This window comes from Saccopteryx leptura, chromosome 3 (genome assembly GCF_036850995.1).
Source record: "Saccopteryx leptura isolate mSacLep1 chromosome 3, mSacLep1_pri_phased_curated, whole genome shotgun sequence".
Lineage (NCBI taxonomy): Eukaryota > Metazoa > Chordata > Mammalia > Chiroptera > Emballonuridae > Saccopteryx > Saccopteryx leptura.
Window position 1 is genome coordinate 248,290,919 of NC_089505.1, and position 19,806 is coordinate 248,310,724.

General features: G+C 36.6%; 1 protein-coding gene across 1 annotated transcript in view; it reads right to left on the reverse strand.

The window, feature by feature from the left end:
• ANTXR1 (ANTXR cell adhesion molecule 1) overlaps nucleotides 1-19,806 on the reverse strand; it is a 245,495-nt gene that overhangs the window by 206,605 nt on the left and 19,084 nt on the right. The window contains exons 2-3 of the mRNA XM_066378086.1: nucleotides 14,637-14,708; nucleotides 10,595-10,666 (exon numbers count right to left, since the gene is read on the reverse strand). Of these exons, the coding sequence (XP_066234183.1) occupies nucleotides 10,595-10,666; nucleotides 14,637-14,708 (144 nt within the window). The remainder of the gene's footprint in view (nucleotides 1-10,594; nucleotides 10,667-14,636; nucleotides 14,709-19,806) is intronic.

The window sequence follows — 19,806 nt, forward strand, 5'->3', positions numbered from 1 at the left end:
CAAATTCATATGCATTTATGCATTTGCACATATATATTATGATCGCTTCCATTTAAGTATTCCATAGATAAGAAACAAAAAAGCAGCACACATACACATGCAAGGAATTGGGCAGGCTATTTCGTGTTGTAGAGGAGAAAAAAAATCACTGGATTTAAATAGTTTAATTTTGTAAATTTAAAATTCTACTGTCACTGACTACTTATGTGAATCTGGGCAAATATTTCAGTTTCTCTGAGAATGACTTTTCTCAGTGAACTGAGGCCAGTCAGTTGGATAAGGCATAATAATTCTTTGAGTTGTTTCATTGTGCTTTGTTTTATAATCTTGTAAAGTTAGAAGAAAAGTGAAATTTTCAGGTAAAGATAGTGATTTGGGTCTACATATTTTAACTCTCACTCTTCTGTCCAAAAACAATGTAGAAATAGCTAAACAGGCACAATAGTTGAAAATGTTTTTTACTACTGGAAAATAGGTAAAGATGTTATATACATGACAGATATTTGGGGAGTTCCTGCCAAACTGAAGCTGCTGAGATCATGGTGAGGGGAATCCAGGAATCCTGGAATCCGGGGCATGAGGGGAAAAGCCTGTGGTTGGTGGTGGGATAGGTTCTGAAAACAGTGATTTAACATCTACATCTGACCATCTTCCTTTCGCTCCAGTTTCTTCCTTACCTTAAATATACTACTGAGTCTTCAGCCTTTCCAAGAAAATAATTACACTATGAACATCTAAATTTTCCTGTCTTCTTTAGCCTGGGGTCTTTATATTTTCAACAAAGATTTACACGCTATCTGACAGAACTTACCCGCAAACCCAGTACTAAAATATTTAGCTGTTTCTCTTTTGAGTCACTATACTAAGGAAATATCTCAGAAGTTGGGAAGAAGAGACCACTTTTAGGAATTTGAGAACATTTCTCTTTGAAACAAACTCATGTAAGAAATATAAAACAATTTTAATTCATACTCATGATTATGATATTCCATCTCTAACACAATAGCAGGGTGACACACGAGGAAAAATTCAGAATCAGGAAAATATTCATTGCGTTGAAAGACGTTATTTGTCAGTTAAAAAAATGAAATGGCAATGAAAAATATAGAACAATGATGTAAAAAATTAAAGCCATAAATAAATGGAAATCCAGCCAGTGTTCATGAATTAGGAGACTTAATACTGTTAAGATGACAATACTACACAAATTGATCTATGGCTTCAGTACAATCCTCATCAAAATTGCAGAAATAGCCCTGGCCGGTTGGCTCAGCGGTAGAGCATCGGCCTAGCGTGCGGAGGACCCGGGTTCGATTCCCAGCCAGGGCACACAGGAGAAGCGCCCATTTGCTTCTCCACCCCTCCGCCGCGCTTTCCTCTCTGTCTCTCTCTTCCCCTCCCGCAGCCAAGGCTCCATTGGAGCAAAGATGGCCCAGGCGCTGGGGATGGCTCTGTGGCCTCTGCCTCAGGCGCTAGAGTGGCTCTGGTCGCAACATGGCGATGCCCAGGATGGGCAGAGCATCGCCCCCTGGTGGGCAGAGCGTCGCCCCTGGTGGGCGTGCCGGGTGGATCCCAGTCGGGCGCATGCGGGAGTCTGTCTGACTGTCTCTCCCTGTTTCCAGCTTCAGAAAAATGAAAAAAAAAAAAAATTGCAGAAATAGAAAAACTTATCCTAAAATTCATATGAACTTTAAAGGGACCCCAAATAGCCAAAACAATCTTCACAAAGAAAATAGTTGAAAGACTCACACTTCTTATTTCAAAACTTACTATAAAGCCATAGTAATCAGAACAGTGTGGTACCAGCATAAAGACAGACATATAGACCAATGGAGTTGAATAGAGAACCCAGTAATAAAACTTTGCATATCTATCTGCTCAGGTGATTTTTGACATGGGTATCAACCATCCAATTGGGAAAAAAAACAGTATTTTTAATAAATGGTGCTGGAAAAACTGGATATCCATTTACAATAGAATAAAGTTGGACTCTGGTTTTAAACCATATATAAACATTAACTCAAAATGGAATAAGAACCTAACTGTAAGAGATAAAACAATAACACTCTTAGAAAAAAACACAGGGAAAAGTTTTATGACATTGGATTTGCAATAATTTAATAAGACATGACCCCAAGTACAGGCAACAAAAGAAAAATTAGATAAATTGGACTTCATCAAAATGAAAAACTCTTGTGCATAAAAAGACACTATCAATAGAGTGAAAAGGTAACCCACAGAAAATATTTCCAAATAATATATTAGATAAGGGATTAATATCCAGAATATATTAAAAAATCTTATAACTCAATAACAACAATAAAAAAATCCCAATTTAAGAAAAATGAGCAAAAGACTTGAATATTTTCCAAAGAAGATATACAAATGTACCAATAAGCACATGAAAAGATACTCAACATCACTAATCATTAAGGAAATACAAATCAAAACCACAATGAAATACCATTTCACACCCACTCTGATGGCTGTTATAAAATAAATTGCAGAAAATAACAGGTATCAGAAAAGATGTGGAGATATTGAAATCCTTGTGAATTATTGGTAAAAATGTAAAATGGTGCAGCCACTGTGAAAAACAGTATGGTGATTACTCAAAAATATCAAACAGAATTACCATATAATTCATCAATTCCATTTCTAGGTATACACCCAGAAGAGTTGAAAACAGAAGCCTGAACAGGTATGTACATGCCAATGTTTATAGTAGAATTATTCATAACAGACAAAAGATGGAAACAAACCACATGCTCATTGACAGATGACTGAATAAACAAAATGTGGTATAATCATATAATGGAACATTATTCTGCCTTAAAAGGAATGACATTTTAAAATATAATACAATATAGATGAACCTTGAAAACATGCCAAGTGAAATAACCAGACACAAAAGGACAAATATTATATGACTCCACTTATATGAAGACTCTAGAATAGGCAATCCATAGACATAAAAAGTAGAATAGAAGTTGCCAGGGGCTGGGGGAGTTTCAGTTTGGGATGATAGGAAAGTTCTAGAGATGGATAATGGTGGTGGACGCACAACTTAATGCCATTGAATTGCATGCTTAAAAAGTTAAAATAATCAGTTTTATGATATGAGTATTTTATCACAATAAAAAATAATGCAGTGGCAGCCATGAATAGTAAGTCAAGTGCTGCAAAAACAAAATGAAGAATTTAAATTGGTGAATTGCAGAACCAGAGTAAAACATCCTCCAAGAATTCAAAGAAAAATGATAGAGATGAAAAATTCTAATAGAGTATAAAAGAATTGTTGGATAGATTCAAGAATATAATGAACAGACAAGAAAAAGTAATAAAAGGAATAATAGAAAAATTTCTTAAGTTGAAGAAGTTTAAGTTGTCAGATGGAATAGCTCAAGTCCTAAACAAAGTACAATATTACACAAAATTGATAAGAGAACTCACACCTAGGTACATTCTCTTGACTTTTATCCCAAAGATGAAGAAAAATAACTTTTGCAAGCATCCAGGAGGAGAAAGTCACTACAAACAAAGTAGTAATGTATTAAATTGGCAGCTCCCCATTTTTTATGAAATATATTTAAGTTTTTATATGCAAGAATATATAATATAGAATACATGCAAGTTGACGTTGTGTCACTGTTTCTAGTAAATTTAGAGGAAAAGATAGTCAGGATCCAAGAATTTTATATTTAATGAAATATTTACCTGGAGGTGAATGACAATAATTCTCAAGTAAGTTAGGACTCAGAAAGCTTAGAATTTACATATCCTCCAGGAAAATTTTATCTGAAAAAAGACTCAGCCAACTGAAAAATTAAAAAATAAAATAAAAACTGCAAATACTGAAATGTGTGTATGTACTTATGAAAGATAATGCAAATATGTCTTAAGAAATTCAACAAGGAGAATAGGCAGATACTACTTAATTCTTTCTTGACAGTATAAATCTACTAGAAACTGTTATTAGAATAAAAATATAATTATACCCTTTCAAATAACACTTTTCATATAATTGGTAGAAAATTACAATATCAAAGAAGAGTAAAAGATGAATGTGTGGACAAAAATAACAAAAAAATGCAAAATAAATAAGTTATATTAGTTTTGGACAAAAGACTTAAAAAGCACTAGACATGACAAATTATTTTATGTTAATTGGAAATATAGTCCATAATTAAAACACATATGAGCTAAATAATACGGTATAAATTATAAAGCAGTGTGTTAGAAATTCAAATAAAAGTCATAGTGGAACATTTTAAAATATTTCCATGTCTTCACTGACCATGTAAACAAAAATATTAAATATTTGATAGATTTAATACATTTTTATATAAAACATTTTATTCCTTAAAGTATGCATATTTTCTAACATTTGTAAATTATAAAATTTAATTATAAACTACCAACAAAATCAACACATTTTAAAAGTAGAGATTATATAAACCACATTTTCTGAAAAAAATGCAATGACTAGAAATTGAGAAAAATATTTTTAAAATTATGTGGAAATTGTGAAATACTTTGTAAATCAAATTAAATATAAAATTATAAATGTAAACTATTTAGAAGTTAACAATGATAACAGTACAGCCTGACCAGGCGGTGGTGCAGTGGATAGAGTGTTGGACTGGGATGCGAAAGGACCCAGGTTTGAGACCCCCGAGGTCGCCAGCTTGAGTGAGGGCTCATATAGTTTGAGCAAAAGCTCACCAGCTTGGACCCAAGGTTGCTGGCTCAAGCAAGGGGTTACTAGCTCTGCTGAAGGCCCACGGTCAAGGCACATATGAGAAAGCAATCAATGAACAACTAAGCTGTCGCAATGAAAAACTGATGATTGATGCTTCTCATCTCTCTCCATTTCTGTCTGTCTGTCCCTATCTATCCCTCTCTCTGACTGTCTCTATCTCTGTAAAAAAACCCCAAAAAACAATATTAACAGTACATGTCACAGTGTATGTAATTCAACAAGGATGAGATTTAGCGTATACTTTATATTCATAATAGCTTTTATTATTAAAGAATAAATAATCAAATATAATGAATAAACTTTCAATTCAAGGAACCAGAAAAAGAGATGAAATAAAAGATAAGAAGCACAAAATAGGAATTAATAGTGTTAAAAGAATAAAATAATCAATTATAAAATGAAACAAATATATAAATTGATAAATAAATTTAAAAGACAAACCACTAAGTACTCTGAATGAGGAAATAAGAGGAAAATAATTACCTTTACATGAATGTAGGAAAAGAGATATAAGCACAGATACATAAGAAATTTTAAAAACTAGAAAAAAATGTTATAAAATTAAAATATTAATATATTGGTAATTTCTATCACTTCTCAAGGTGGAAAATATGGTAACAATAAGTCATATAAAAATTTAAGATAACTGTCAAAGAACTTCTTTAACAATAACTTAGGCATAGATTGTTTTCCTCTGAGTAGTATCAAACCTTGAATAAACACATACTTTCTACATCAGTTAAGATATTCCACAGTGTATGAAAAGACTGCCAATTTATTTTTCTAAATTCACATAATCTCTTTACCCCTAAGCTGACATAGTATAAAATAAAACTCCTGAACACTCTTAACATTAAATACTGATAAGCAACATCTTTAGGATTATATTAAATAAAATCCAGAAATATAATGAAAGAAGAAACCATGATAAATAAAATTTATTCCATGAATGCAAGGTTAATTTTTTTATCAGGAAATCTTTTGTTTTAAATTTTCATATGGACAGGACAAATGAAATAAAAGAAGAAAGCTATAATTATCTTGATACAACCAAAAGTCATGTTCTAAAACATTTATTTTATATAAAATTTTTTTTAAAAATTGAAAGAATAATTTCTTAATATAGCAGATAAAATATCTCTATGAAGTCAGTATCCAACAAAGCACATAATTATGAAATTCAAATCAATACAAATTTTGAAAATTTTAGCCAATGTAATGATACACAAGAAAATATAATAACTATAAATATGAGAAAAGAGAACAGAAGTTATCATTAACTACCAATAGAACAGCTATTTCCTATAGAACCACTCCAAAATTAACTGAAAAAATATTAGAACTAATAAAATGTTTCATTAAAATGGTGGAACAAAAAATAAATTTACAAAACCAATAGATTTCCTCCAAACCAACTTTTCTTAGCAGTTTTGGGATCATATGAATCTTCTGATAAAAACTATAATCTCTCTAACTTGCAAATTAAAAAAAAAACATTTAATGGAGTTCAATAAAAGCCCATGGACTCCCAAATTATAGGTTAACTGCTGTAACATGAATAATAATTTCAAACATACAACAGAATAATAATTATTCACAGTAGAAGCAAAATCTTAAAGTGCAAGAAGTAAACTTAGGAAACTCTGCATGAGACTGATCTGAAGAAAACAAAAAAATCTTACTGAGGGGCAAAAGAGAAGTGATATATCCTTAAATAAGAAAGTAGACATAGTAAAAATGTAATGACATTTTGCTATGTTATTTTATATTTTTCATACAACCGCTAAAGACCAGGGAGATTTTCACCCAACATTAGAAGTAAGGACAGACTGGTCTTCCAGATGTTAAAATTAATTAAAATATGTAATTTGATTCTAGCATAGGAACAGACAGAAATGCAGTGTATTAGAGTAGAAAATCTATCAATGGTTTATGAAAAGATTTAATTTGTCACATTGGTAGTAAAAAATTATTCAGCCAATGGTGCTAGAAAAACAGGTTAAACACTTGGAGAAAAAAAGGACTCTTCGTGGCCTTATATTGTACATCAGAATAAATTCTGGAAATAATGATCTAAATGTAAAAAAAATTACAATAAATACTATAAGTAAAGCTAGTCATAAAAAAGACAGTAACAGCCCAATCACAACTATGAATTCTGGTGCTAAATTTCTGAATAAAATACAGAAACAAAATACTGCTTTACATTAAAATAATAATATATTAATCACAACCAAGTATAACAGTAAATGCAAGAATGATTCAATCTTAAAAAATATTTTAATGCATTTCACTATATTAGTAGGACAAAGAAAAAAATATGATCATCTCAATAGGTGCCAAAAATGCATTCTGATTAAATTTAATATCTATTCCTGATTTCTTTTAGAGTTGGACTTCCTTGACATGATCTCATTTCCAATGATGAAACATTTAAAGTATTTCCATTAAGATGCAGAAAAAACTCCCAGGAAGGCTTTAGGGAATTATCTGCAGTAATTAACACTAAAATAATTAATTATAATAGTACCTAAATTAACATTATATCCTTTATTATGTTAATGAAGAAACCTAAAATATCTGTTATGATTTTCCAATTGCTTTGCAAAATGAAGAACTAAGAAATCTTGGAAGAGCAACATGATGTGATGCAAAGCACATGAGTTGGACCAAATTCAGAGTCCAGATTCAGCATACTAGTTCTGCCCTTTTTATTATTTGACCTTAGCAAGTTATCTAAATTCTCTAAATTTCAGTGTCATTGCCTGTAAAATTAAAGTAACAGCAGGTAAGATGGAGTAAACTTGCCACTGGCTATCTCTCCAGCTAGTTATAACAAAACTCTGAACAAAATGATAAAGCAAACACACAAGGACTGAAAAGTACACAAAGCAGGTGGATTGAGGAAAAACAGTTAAAACCTGGAGAAACAACACACACACAAATGAATTCCAAATTTATTTCCTCTTTTCCCTCATGTCTTTAACCTGAGTTTGGGTCTCAGTACATGGCAGTGGCCTAGAAGTATTGTCTAAAAGCCCCTATATTTCTGACCTCTGGTGAAAGAGGACCTTGTGGTTCAAAGAATGTGGAGGGAATCTCCATGTTTTAATTTCTCTTTTATGTACTCCCAGCTTTGCCCCAAGGGTGACCTTAGTAGAGAACTGCATGCAGCAATGTGATGGCCAAAACTCCAGTAGAAACCCCATTTCTCTTGCTAGAGGACTTAGAAAAAGGGGCCTCAGTGGGTTAGATAGTGCTAGGGAATCCTGGAGAGGAGAGAGCTGGAGAAGAGATCCCTCTAATTCTGTGTATGAAACTGTATAATCCCCAGGTTCATCTCTGAGCTGCATTATGTGGAAGGAAGGAACCCTACACAGCTTAGCAACACCTTTAAAAATGGAACCAAAGTAAAAACCACCACCCACAGAAGTGGTAGAATTTGTGGTCTGAACCTAGCAAGGATGATTTCTTACTAAAGCAAACTAAAGAAAAAAAAAGTCAACATTCTTCAGCAGATCTGAATAGGACTCAGAGTCTACACAACATAATATTATAAATTTCTATGATATAATCTAAAATTACTCAACATATAAAGTACCAAGAATATGTAGCCAATTCTTAAGGGAGAAGACAATTAAAATGGAAATTCTGAGCTGTTGGAATTTACAACAAAGAACTTAAATTGGTTTTAATAACCATGTTGCATGAGGTAAAGATAAACACACTTAAAATAAATAAAAAGATAAAAGTTCTCAGCAGAGAAATAAAATTTTACAAAGAAGTAAATGGGCATTTTAGGACAGAACAACACAGTATCTGCAGTAAAAGATTAAGTAGATGAGCTCTATGGCAGAATGGAGATGACTGAGGAGAGAGTCAGTGAACATGAAGATAGATCAATAGAAATAATGCAGTCTGAAAAACAGAAAAAAAGAAAGATTGGAGGACTGAATAGAAACATGTGGAATAATATCGACAGGTCTAATATTTGTCATTGGAGTTCCAAAAGGAGAGGAGAAAATGACTAGTTAGTTTGAAAGTAGGATTCAGATGAGTAATTTGAAGTAGCATAACCAAAGTGAGTTAAAAAACCTAGGTGTTCCATCAGTGTTTATAAATTTGTGACCCTCCCTCCACCCTGCCCAACTTCCCAGAGAAAGTGAGCAGTGGCACACAAACTATCCAGAAAGGATGTAATGTGTGAACTTGGTCTCTTGGCAGAATTCTTAAGCATGGAGTGAGTGGAGTCATCATCATGAGGCAGCACTAGACAGCCTCGGGCTGTAAGAAATGTGAAGAACAGCTTGAGAGGGAAGTTTCCCCTGAGTGAAAGACATCTCTGTATAAAGGATGCCATCATTCAAAGACTGAGAAAGATTAAGAGTCTTAAATATAATCACAGACTAGAGATACTTTCTCAGAGCACCTTATAACCCTTAGCCAATATTAAAAAAGGTCTCATAGGTTTCTTGGGCTTTATGATTCCCTTTATTAACATAGGCAACAAAATAGTGTGGGAAAATGTGAGACCTTTGTCTAGCATGAGCTCTGCTTGGTATCCTTAGAAACACGACATGGCCTCCGTTCTTCTGTTACAAAGAAATAAGAAACTCTCGTTTTTAAAATGGGATTTCTATGCATCTCAAATGACATGCATATAATAGATACTACTGAAGGAGAGACAAGATTTGAAAGCATCTATCAGGGGTCCCCAAACTTTTTACACAGAAGGCCAGTTCACTGTCCCTCAGACCATTGGAGGGCCGCCACATACAGTGCTCCTCTCACTGACCACCAATGAAAGAGGTGGCCCTTCCGGAAGTGCGGTGGGGGGCCGGATAAATGGCCTCAGGGGGCTGCATGCGGCCCGTGGGCCGTAGTTTGGGGACGCCTGATAGATGGTAGATGACTCTTTCTGTTACAGATAGGAAGCAAAGACTTGGAGAAAAATTTGGTCTAGCTCCAATTTTCTGTGTCGGTGCAAAATCTGGAACATCTTATTCCATCCTGTCAGTCCTATTTCAGTTTTAGAAGAAGAATGGTATAGACTAAAGTCTTCCTGTCCTCCCTTAATTTATCATCCCTTTTTCTAATACTGTATATCCATACATAACTCCCACACGTGCCTCCCCATGATGTTTCTCTCATAAGGACCATATCACTTTTTAAAAAGTAGATGAAGTGTCACTAACTCAAAACTGTCATCTCTGCTCTCAATGTACCATCCCAATTATGAAGAAGTGACAACGTCTTTGTTATTGCTAGATTTCATCTGCAGGTGGTAAAATCCTAAATAGTATTTTTGTTAAGCTAGATTTCAGTAATCTTTCTATGTCAACAACATTTTTCCATGCCTGATTCAAATTTCTTTTTATTCTGTGGTATCACAAACCCTCCCTTTCTATTCCCTGCCTTAGTAATTATGTATGACAATATTTCAAGTGCTTCTCTCACAGTGTGCTTATTAGATGTCTGAAACCTAACCCACAAAATAAATTTAATTTAAATGAAAGAAAATATAGTCCCCCAAGAATTTGGTTTGCTGACATTTTGCTCCAAGTTGGCAGACCGAGTCACCAATCAAATGTAAGGTTTACCTTAATGTGATTTAGTCATTTATAAAATTTCACCAACATCAGGAAATTCTATCAAAATCATCACAGAGTAAACTAGCAGATGGATCAATGTGCAAAGTTCAAGGCTTAAGGGAAAATAGAGAACTATTAGATTAAAATGACTGGCTGGTCAAGGTTGGCAGTAGGGCAGAAATATGAGAACTGCTCAAGAAAAGATGGGCATTATTATGACAGGGAGGGAGAGCATCCTTACCTGTCCTCTGTTAGCTTCATTAGGGTTGTTCCTCTAGTAGAAAAGACAATAAAGGACATCCTTAGCTGTGGGCTGAAAAGGAAAAGAAACTCTATTCAGGCAAGTAAGAAAACTGTGGAATGCCATTCTCTTCCAGGCTTCCTCCTTGCCCTCACTGCTGCCCCAACTGAAGACTACAACCAAGGGGCTTCCAAAGTTGGTGTTGCAGGTATTTATCCAGCAGCATACCTGAAGCTATGGACCAAAGAGAAAATCCACGTTGCCTGCCTGGAGGCTGCTTCTGATTTAATACCGCCATCAGTGAGTGCGAATTATGAGGAAGCAAGTGAGATTTCATCACTGCCTGTGCTATGTCTGAAGAAGTGTGTCCCTAGAAGACTGGTCTACATGGTGTCTATAAAAAGGGAATCCTGATAGACAAAATTTGATAGTATCTCCACAGTTGTCTGGTGTATCCTACGAGGAAGAGAGTGTCTCAGGATATTGTAGCTTTTTCTCATCAGCCATTAAGATCATACATGAACTCCTTCTGCTCTGAAAGTAGGATAATCATCAGCTTTTAATTTCTACTTGGCTTCCCAAGGAGGTCATCCTATAAGAAGTGAATGTGCTAATAGGCCATAAAATATCTATTACACTTGGTAGTTATATTTCTCATTATTAATGAATATATTGGCATGGTTTTTATACAGCAGTACGTAAGAGTTTTGTTGATGTGAAATTCACACTCTGGGAGTCAGAACCACTCTCAGCTAAGGACCAAATATGCGTCTCTGTCTAAAGGATGGACTGTCAGATGGCAGTGGATTCACCAATGGGATGCCATCCTATGGGGTTCTTTCTGGGTGGCCGACTAGTTCATCTATCATGCACCAACCTATTTTTTCACAATGCAGTAGTCTCCCAAACCTGATCTGGCCCCAACTCTTACAGTTCCCACTTAAACATTTCTCAAACCTGTCCCTCTTTTCCATCTCTTAGCTTAGGAACTTGCTGTCAATCATCTGACCATTGCAATTATCACCCAGGGCAGACCTTGCCTATCACCACTCTTTGTTCCACGGCTTCCAGAATTATTTCCCTAAAATAAAAATCAGATCTTGTCAATCATCTGCAATAAAACCTCTGATGGCTCCTACTGCTTCCAGGATAAAGTCTGCATTTATTACACATGTTTGAAGCATCTTTGGAAACCTTTAGCATGGTATTTAATGCGTGGTAGGTGCCCAAGCTATACCTGGTGTGTTGAACATTGGTTTCCTGAAACAGACTTGAGTTCTCTGTATATGACACCACGCTGACCCAGCAGGATACCATGTTCTAAATAACAATAGTAATGATCAGACTAATTATGGCCAAACTTACCAAGTGCTTACTATGTGTCAGGTACTATTGTAAATCTGTATTATCTCATTAGATTTAGAATGACATTATGAGATCAGTAGTATTATTATTCCTATTTTCCACAGAAGAAAACTGAGATCCTGGAAGATAAAGATCACACAGAGAGAGTGTGGTAGATCTGGGGCTTAAAACCAAACATTCCGATTCTAGAAGTTAGGCTTCTAGCCACTGTAGCACACTGCCTTTCTTATGCAGAGTTCAGCTCTGGAAAGAGTAAAATTTAAATGTGGGAAATGTAGGTCTCCAAGAGGCAGTTGATTATGATTCTGGGCTGGAGACACCATTTGGGAGTTCTCAGCAAAATGATGTGAGTAAAGCTGTTCAAAGAAAGTGTCAGCAGTGAGAAGGGATGTGAGCCAAATTTAAAGCCAACATCAGCATTTAAAGGCCTGGCTCTGGTCAGTGAGATGAAAGGAGAATCGGGAGCCAGATGAAGAGAGAATTGCAAGGGAAGACAGACCTCAATCCAACAGCACTCCTCTAGCAAGCAGAAGCCCTGCGAGGCGCTCCCTGGTTTTGTCCGCCAGTCTGCGGCATCACTTAGTGACTGGGTGAAAGCAAGCAGGCAGAGGGTGGAATAACAGCCAGATGGCACTGGGTTAAGGGATGAATAAGCACTAAGGATATATAGAGACAGCAAGTCTTTAAGGATATTTTAGTGAGAAACCAGTAAGGAAATAGGTTAATGTTTTCAGGAAAACATGGTCAAGAGATTTATTGTTTCTTTTTTTTAGACAAGGGGCAGGAGAGATTAGTTTATGTCTATAAATGTGGACATGGGGCCAGGGAAAGGTAGAGAAAAATACAAGGAATAGATCCTGGCCAGTTAGCTCTGTCAGTTAAGAGGGTTGTCCCGAAATGCCAAGGTTGCAGGTTTGATCCTGGGTCAGAGCACATACGGGAAGCAACTGGTGGATGAACAACTACTGGAACAAATGAACGTTTTTCTAGGATAGATGGGTTAGTAGGTTGTTCTTTTCAATTCTAAGCTACTATGATTCTCTTAAATAGTTTGCTTTTAACTCCACCCACATATCTGCTCCTTTCCTTTCTCTTTACTTTTCCCCCAACCTCCCCCCTCCTCTCAGCATCTGTTTTTCTCATTCATCTGGGATTAGATGCTTCCTGCTGCAGCTTCCAATTTTGGGTATCACAGAGAACACCCTCTCCAATCAAGCAGACAGGTACATGTTGAGACCAGTACTTAAATTTGGAGGAAACACATCTGTCATTACCCTGGTCTCAGAGGAGAACCTGTCTTCTAAGACAACTTTATTCTAGAAAATACATGGTTACTCATACTGGCTGGAAGCATACTGGCTACGAAGTCATCAGCAAGAGAGGAGCTACTTTAGAATTTACAGTTGGAAACAATTTTACCAAAGACCTTGGTAGCCTTTCATGGAGGTGCCTTCACGGACCTCCATGAAAGCTATCACAGTTGTTTATCCCTTGAAGGCTGCACCCAAGGAGGGTAAAATGACTTCCTTTCCTTTACTAGTGGGTTATTTTATTATTATCTTTTTTACAGAGACAGAGAGAGAGTCAGAGATAGGGACAGACAGACAGGAACAGAGAGAGATGAGAAGCATCAGTCATCAGTTTTTCGTTGCGACACCTTAGTTGTTCATTGATTGCTTTCTCATATGTGCCTTGACCGCAGGCCTTCAGCAGACTGAGTAACCCCTTGCTCGAGCCAGCGACCTTGGGTCCAAGCTGGTGAGCTCTGCTCTAACCAGATGAGCCCGTGCTCAAGCTGGCGACCTTGGGGTCTTGAACCTGGGTCCTTCTGCATCCCAGTCCGATGCTCTATCCACTGCGCCACCACTTGGTCAGGCTACTAGTGGGTTTCTATACTTACTGGAAAGTAGGACCTCCGAGGCTCCTGCCATGTTTATAGTGACAATGTTCAAAACTGCATTATCCTCTCTTGGGAAGTGGTATTGAGAAGCTCAGAGAATTCTACCTAATAGGACACATAGCTAGTTTGCACAGAACTGAGGGGAGTTCCCACGTTGTAAGACATTCAGGGCTGAAATGGGGAAAGTTTTGGCAAACTAGGATGAATTGGTCACTTTACATACACCCTATACTCCCTACACAGGAGTCTCCCTAGAATGAACCAATTGCTCCAGCTTAATCCACTGTGAAAGAAAATGTCAATTATCCTTCTAGAAGAATGTATTATTCTACAAAAGAGTGATAAAGTTAAAATTTTGGTCTTCCAAACTGGAGTCTTCTTGAAAACACAAAGTCAATAGTCATTCTAATTTTTTAAAATTTATTTTAGAGAGGGAAAGATAGGTAGAAAGATAGATAGATGATAGATAGATAGATAGATAGATAGATAGATTAATTTATTGTTCCAGTTATTTATGTATTCATTGGTTGATTCTTGCACGTGTCCTGACCAGGGATCAAACCTGCAACTTAGGCATATTGGGACAATGTTGTAATAAACTGAGCTACCCAGCCAGGGTACCAATAATCTTCCTAATCACTGGCTAAGATTGGACTCTCACCCAAGATCTGAGAGTCTACTTTTGTCAAAAAGCATCCCTAACATAGTTAGTAATTTGCAAAATAGCAAATACAAGTTGGTTTTGCTCGTGCAGAGAATTATGCATGTGTTTCTCACCTGATGAATTTATGAGCCAACTGTTCCACAAAGTAATAGATCTCATTCCAGTGGTGCAGCACACTTCCTGATCTGGGAAAACAAAAGCAGATGTTCCTTCATCAGGTGTTCATTTTGTCTTTAGCTCTTACCATTTCTTTTCATAGTCTATTCATTGACATTTGACTTATACATAAACTGGGCTCATTATCTGAAGCTTCTATAAATTTAGAAATTATTTGAAATAATGTTTAGAATTAATGTTAGAGTTCTTAAGATTTTTGTTAAAGAACTCCCTTCACTCTATTTCCCATTCGTTCCCACACCACATATTCATACACTAACAAACAAACAAACAAACAAACCTGGGCTCAACCAGACTTACAGGTTAGTTTCAAATCTTTAAAAGACTGTTATTTTTTTGTGCTATTTAAATCATTCCTTTGATAAAGGAAGAAAACCAACACTAATTTGTTTAAATAAAATTAGCACAAACTAGATGTCCAGACACATACCCGTAAGCAAATCTCCCTTTCCAAACAACAGTTCAATTTCATTTGTAAATATAAAGGCAAATTTTCTAAAAAAAAGTAGTAGCAAAATGAATCCAACTGGAAGCCAAGAGAATAATAATTAATTAATTGGCAAAGTTCATTTTACAAATGTATTTAAAGTTCAATATGTAAGAAAATAGAATATAACTAGTCATTCTAATAAATAAATAAATAAATAAATAAATAAATAAATCCTACACAGCTTTTTATTTATTAAAAAGGAAATTCCTTGCTCAATAAAGAGAGAAATATTTTCTAGGACATAGAGAATTGTAGAATTTTAGATCTAAAAAGGGCTTCTTTATTTCCCAAGGTGACTTCTGTTTTGCAAATACTATTTATAACGGCTTCAATTTAGCTTGTAGGTCTTTCCACAGTGCTCGTATTCAATCTGTTGCAGTGACTTTGTAGTAGGTTTTTCTATTCTAACCCACTCTTTTTTGTAGCTACCAGGCCTCTTTCCTTTCACTTAAGGATCTGTTTCAGCTGAGCTCTGTATTTCTGCCTGTCATTCTAATAATTGTTGAGGTTAGAAGAGTTTGCTCCTTTCAGTCTGACATTTTCTACTGCAAACATTTCCCACTAGTTTCAGATTACTTTTATTTTTTATACACTCATTTACCTTAATTTTAACTTCTAGATAGTTATTTGTGGCAATTTCTCTTTGAGTCAAACTGATTTATGTATGTTTAAGACAAACCCATGCAAAGTAGATTTTATGCCTTCTCCTTTATGGTACAATATCCTTAAAAATTCTCATTGAGGGTCATCCAGCCCTGTGAGGAGAATTTATTTTTCTCTGCCCCAGGTCTAGACAGTCCAATGTGACACAAATGATACAATGAAAGTCCCCATATCATAAAGATATTTCACTTTACCCAAGTTAATCTATAACTTCAATTTTAGAAAAAAATTATGATAGGATATTTTATGAAACTCAATATCTGACTTTAAAAATGAAATGGAGACTAAACATCTGAAAATCATCAGGCAATTATGAAAGAGAAGAGCAAAGCCAAAAGCTTGCCCTGTTAGCTATAATGACCCCATGTGCACAACGCGTGACATAACAGCAGAGCCAATGGGGTGACATAACATAACAGAGAGCCTAGACCTCAACGTATGGGGTCCTGCTATGTAGTAAAAGAAGTGATTCAAATTGAGGAATAAGAATAAACCCTTCGCCTGACCGGGCAGTGGCACAATGGATGGAGCATCGAACTGAGAAGCGGAGGACTCAAGTTCAAGACCCCGAGGTTGCCAGCTTGAGCGCGGGCTCATCTGGTTTGAGCAAGGGGTCACTCAGTCTGCTGTAGTCCCCCGGTCAGGGCACATATGAGAAAGCAATCACTGAACAACAACAACAAAAAAGAATAAACCCTTCAATAAATGATGCTGTGACAATGGATTTCTAATTGGAAAAAACTCATTAGATCACAATCTCATGCCAAATGTAACCCAAGGTGTAGTAAATCCTAATGGGAATGACAAAACTTTAAATTCATTGGGTGAATTATAGAAGACTTTTATGTCATCAGGTTAATGAAGGGTTTCTTCAACCAGATACAGAAAGTAGAAATTGTTTTGTTTTTAGAAAGAATAATTTTGACTACCTGAAGTATCTAAAATTCTGAATTACAAAATATACCATAAACAAGTTCAAAAACAAGAAAGAGTGAGAAGTTTGTCTGCAACAGATATAAAAGCAAAATATTCGTTTCTATATATATAAATAATTGGTACAAGTAAATATTAAAAAGGCAAACAACAGAAAAATAGACAATGGATCAGATCAAGCAGTTCCCTGAAGGATGGTAAATCAGTATTTGAAAAAAATTATGCAACTTTTCTGGTAAGTATAGAGATGCATATGGGTTGACAAAAGTAGGTCTACAGTTGTGAGTATGCAAAACACAAAGTTTATTCTTGTATTACTATTTATTAATTATTGTATTATTTGTATTACAACTGTAAATTTGTAATTTATACTACTTTGCCCACTGCTGTATTTAAACACTTGTTTGGGGAAGAGCAGGCTGTTTCATGTGGTGGCAGCATAAGGTCCACAGAGTAGGGAGGGAGGGGAAAATGGGGAAAGGGATCAGGGTGAAGAGGAGGGTGGAGGTGCCTCCTGGCAAAAATCAACCTTTCCAATAACCTTTTTCATTCCAGTCTCTCAACTTTTACACAAATCCCTTCTGCTTGTGACACTCAATGTCCACACTGGCAAACTCCAGCTCATTCTTCAGGACTCAACTCAGTCTCTGCCTGTTGCCCTTGACAACAAAGATAGGGCTCACTGTCCCTGCCTCATGCTCTCGGGGAACTGTGTTTGTCTCTCAGTCATCACCCTCTGATATGAGGTTGCAATCACTTTATTGTCAAGCTCCTCCTGTGAGGTTCTTAAGGATATCTTCCTCTCCAGCTCATGGAAGCTCCTGACCTTCTGCCAGCTGGACAGCACCTCTTCTTCCCTCATTTGGTTAAATACTCTGGGTTTGGGGTCAGATGGCTCCAGCCAATTCCTGTGACCCTATGTGAACCCGAGGAGCTTTCTCAGCTGAGTCAATGATTCTAGAGCACAGCTCCTTGGTGAATGGGCTTACATAATCATCAACGATAGATCTCTGAGCCTAACGGCAGCTGGAAGTCTCCCAAGAGCTTACCAGAACTGCATATAATACCCCTGGGCTTTTAATGCTTTGGACATCCTCATTCATTAGAATCCCAGCCACCATCCTGGCCAGGATTCCGTTGTCTACTTTAAATCTCGAAGACTGATCCCAGCTGTTCCTTCAGCAATGAGGTAGATGGTCTGGTCCTCGGAGTCCTGGTGAGGGTCTGGTGGATATGGCCCAATGTTTTGTCTCAGAGGAGGCACTACATGGTTGACTGACTAAGCCATAGTCCAATCCAGAATTTTATAACTCCTTTCCACTGGGATCAAGAGATTCCCCTGGACACTGGTCATCTGTGTCTACTTCTGAAACGCAATGCTATGCTTTGTTCCATGTGACTAGGACAAGTACTATCTGAAAGTTTGGTTACTGAGGGACACTGTAAGATGTCCCACACCTACCCCATCTGAGTTCTATTTCTTCATCAATAGAGAAGTCCTGCAGTGATGGAATTATATTGGGAGGAGAGGCAAAGTGTTGGTGAAATAGGGACTTAAACTAGGATTAAAGGACTATTCCTGGCCCTCTGCTTAAGGCGCAGGTGTTTGGAGTAAATCTTTTTTTGGTTTATTACTTCTTTGTTCTCAAGGGCTGGCTCTATTTCATAGCCATAGATAAATTTGCATTCCTTTGTGTGTTAAACAGGATCACCCAATGATAATTCATTTTCTTTTATCTTAAAACATTTCATTTTCACTCTACTTCTAACATGTAAGATTTATATAATTTTGGTATTTATCTGATTTATTGATGCTAGACATAAGGGAAAGATTCAAGCACTATCCTGGGGTGCTGAGAAAAGTTTAGATCTATTTGGAAAACTTATCAATGAGCAGGTGTTTAGTTTCTCAAGAAGAAAATAAAATAAGGACTCCAAGATAAGACTGGAGGTGAGGAGGTACTGACCGGCTTGCTCCTCCCATTCTAACTCTGATTAATAATTGCCCTATAAGTGTTGAGGTTTGTTGTTCCATATTTACACATGATTATTTTTTATACAATTATGTAAGCCACGACCATAATATACCCCCTTTGGGACACACTTGAGACATACATAGCCTGTTCCCTCAAACATCAGGGGTAAACATAATCTTCTAAGATTCTGGGAACCAAACTGGGTTTGTCTTCTCTGGGTTACCATGATATCCCAAGAGGCCTCAGCTATTAAAGGGGCAGAACATAGGGTTATCTAGATCTGTACCTTGGAATCCTTCTAGTCCTTATTACTGAGACTTCTTAACCTACACATGCATGCTCTGTCCTACCCCAAGATCAAATTGCCACATGAAAAAGGAAAGAGCTCCGGTGGGGGTGCTGCTTATGTGTAACTCAAATCCCCAGGACCAAGAGGCTGGCTCGCCTAGTGCCATTGTCCTCTCCTCTGCCTCATCACCACCCAGTAGCCAGAGCTGGACTTTCTAATCCTGAACTCTAAATCACTCACCCACTTGCCCTCTGGCACCTACCTAGGGACACCTCAATCAGAATCCTCCCCTTCTTTCACAAGGATAGATATGCTGGGCCTTTGACTCAGTTTGAACTTCCTGTTAAAACATGCATGCTTCACCTGCACTCTGACTTGTAAACTAGTTTCCTGGTTTGAAAGCTGCCCTAGTAGCTACACCCAGAACCATCGTCCCAGGGTGGTATGCCAGTGTTCAGACCCTTGCCTTCCTTTCAACCCCGCTGACCTAAGTGATCACAACCAGAAGTAAGGTGTTGACTGGGGAAGTGGCAGAGAGAGTGGATCCAATTCCAGCATCTCTCCACCCTACAAGGTGTAAAATATCTCATTTATCATGCCAGGCAGTTTGTTAATGATTTTAAAATCCCAGCCATGGAATCCCAATATTGTCTCAGGCAGTAAAGGCTCTCCCAGTCACTATGGCCAAAGCTCCAAGGTAAAAATAAAAACTCTTCTATAGCCCTAGTATAATTAGTACTGGGACGTGTTCCATT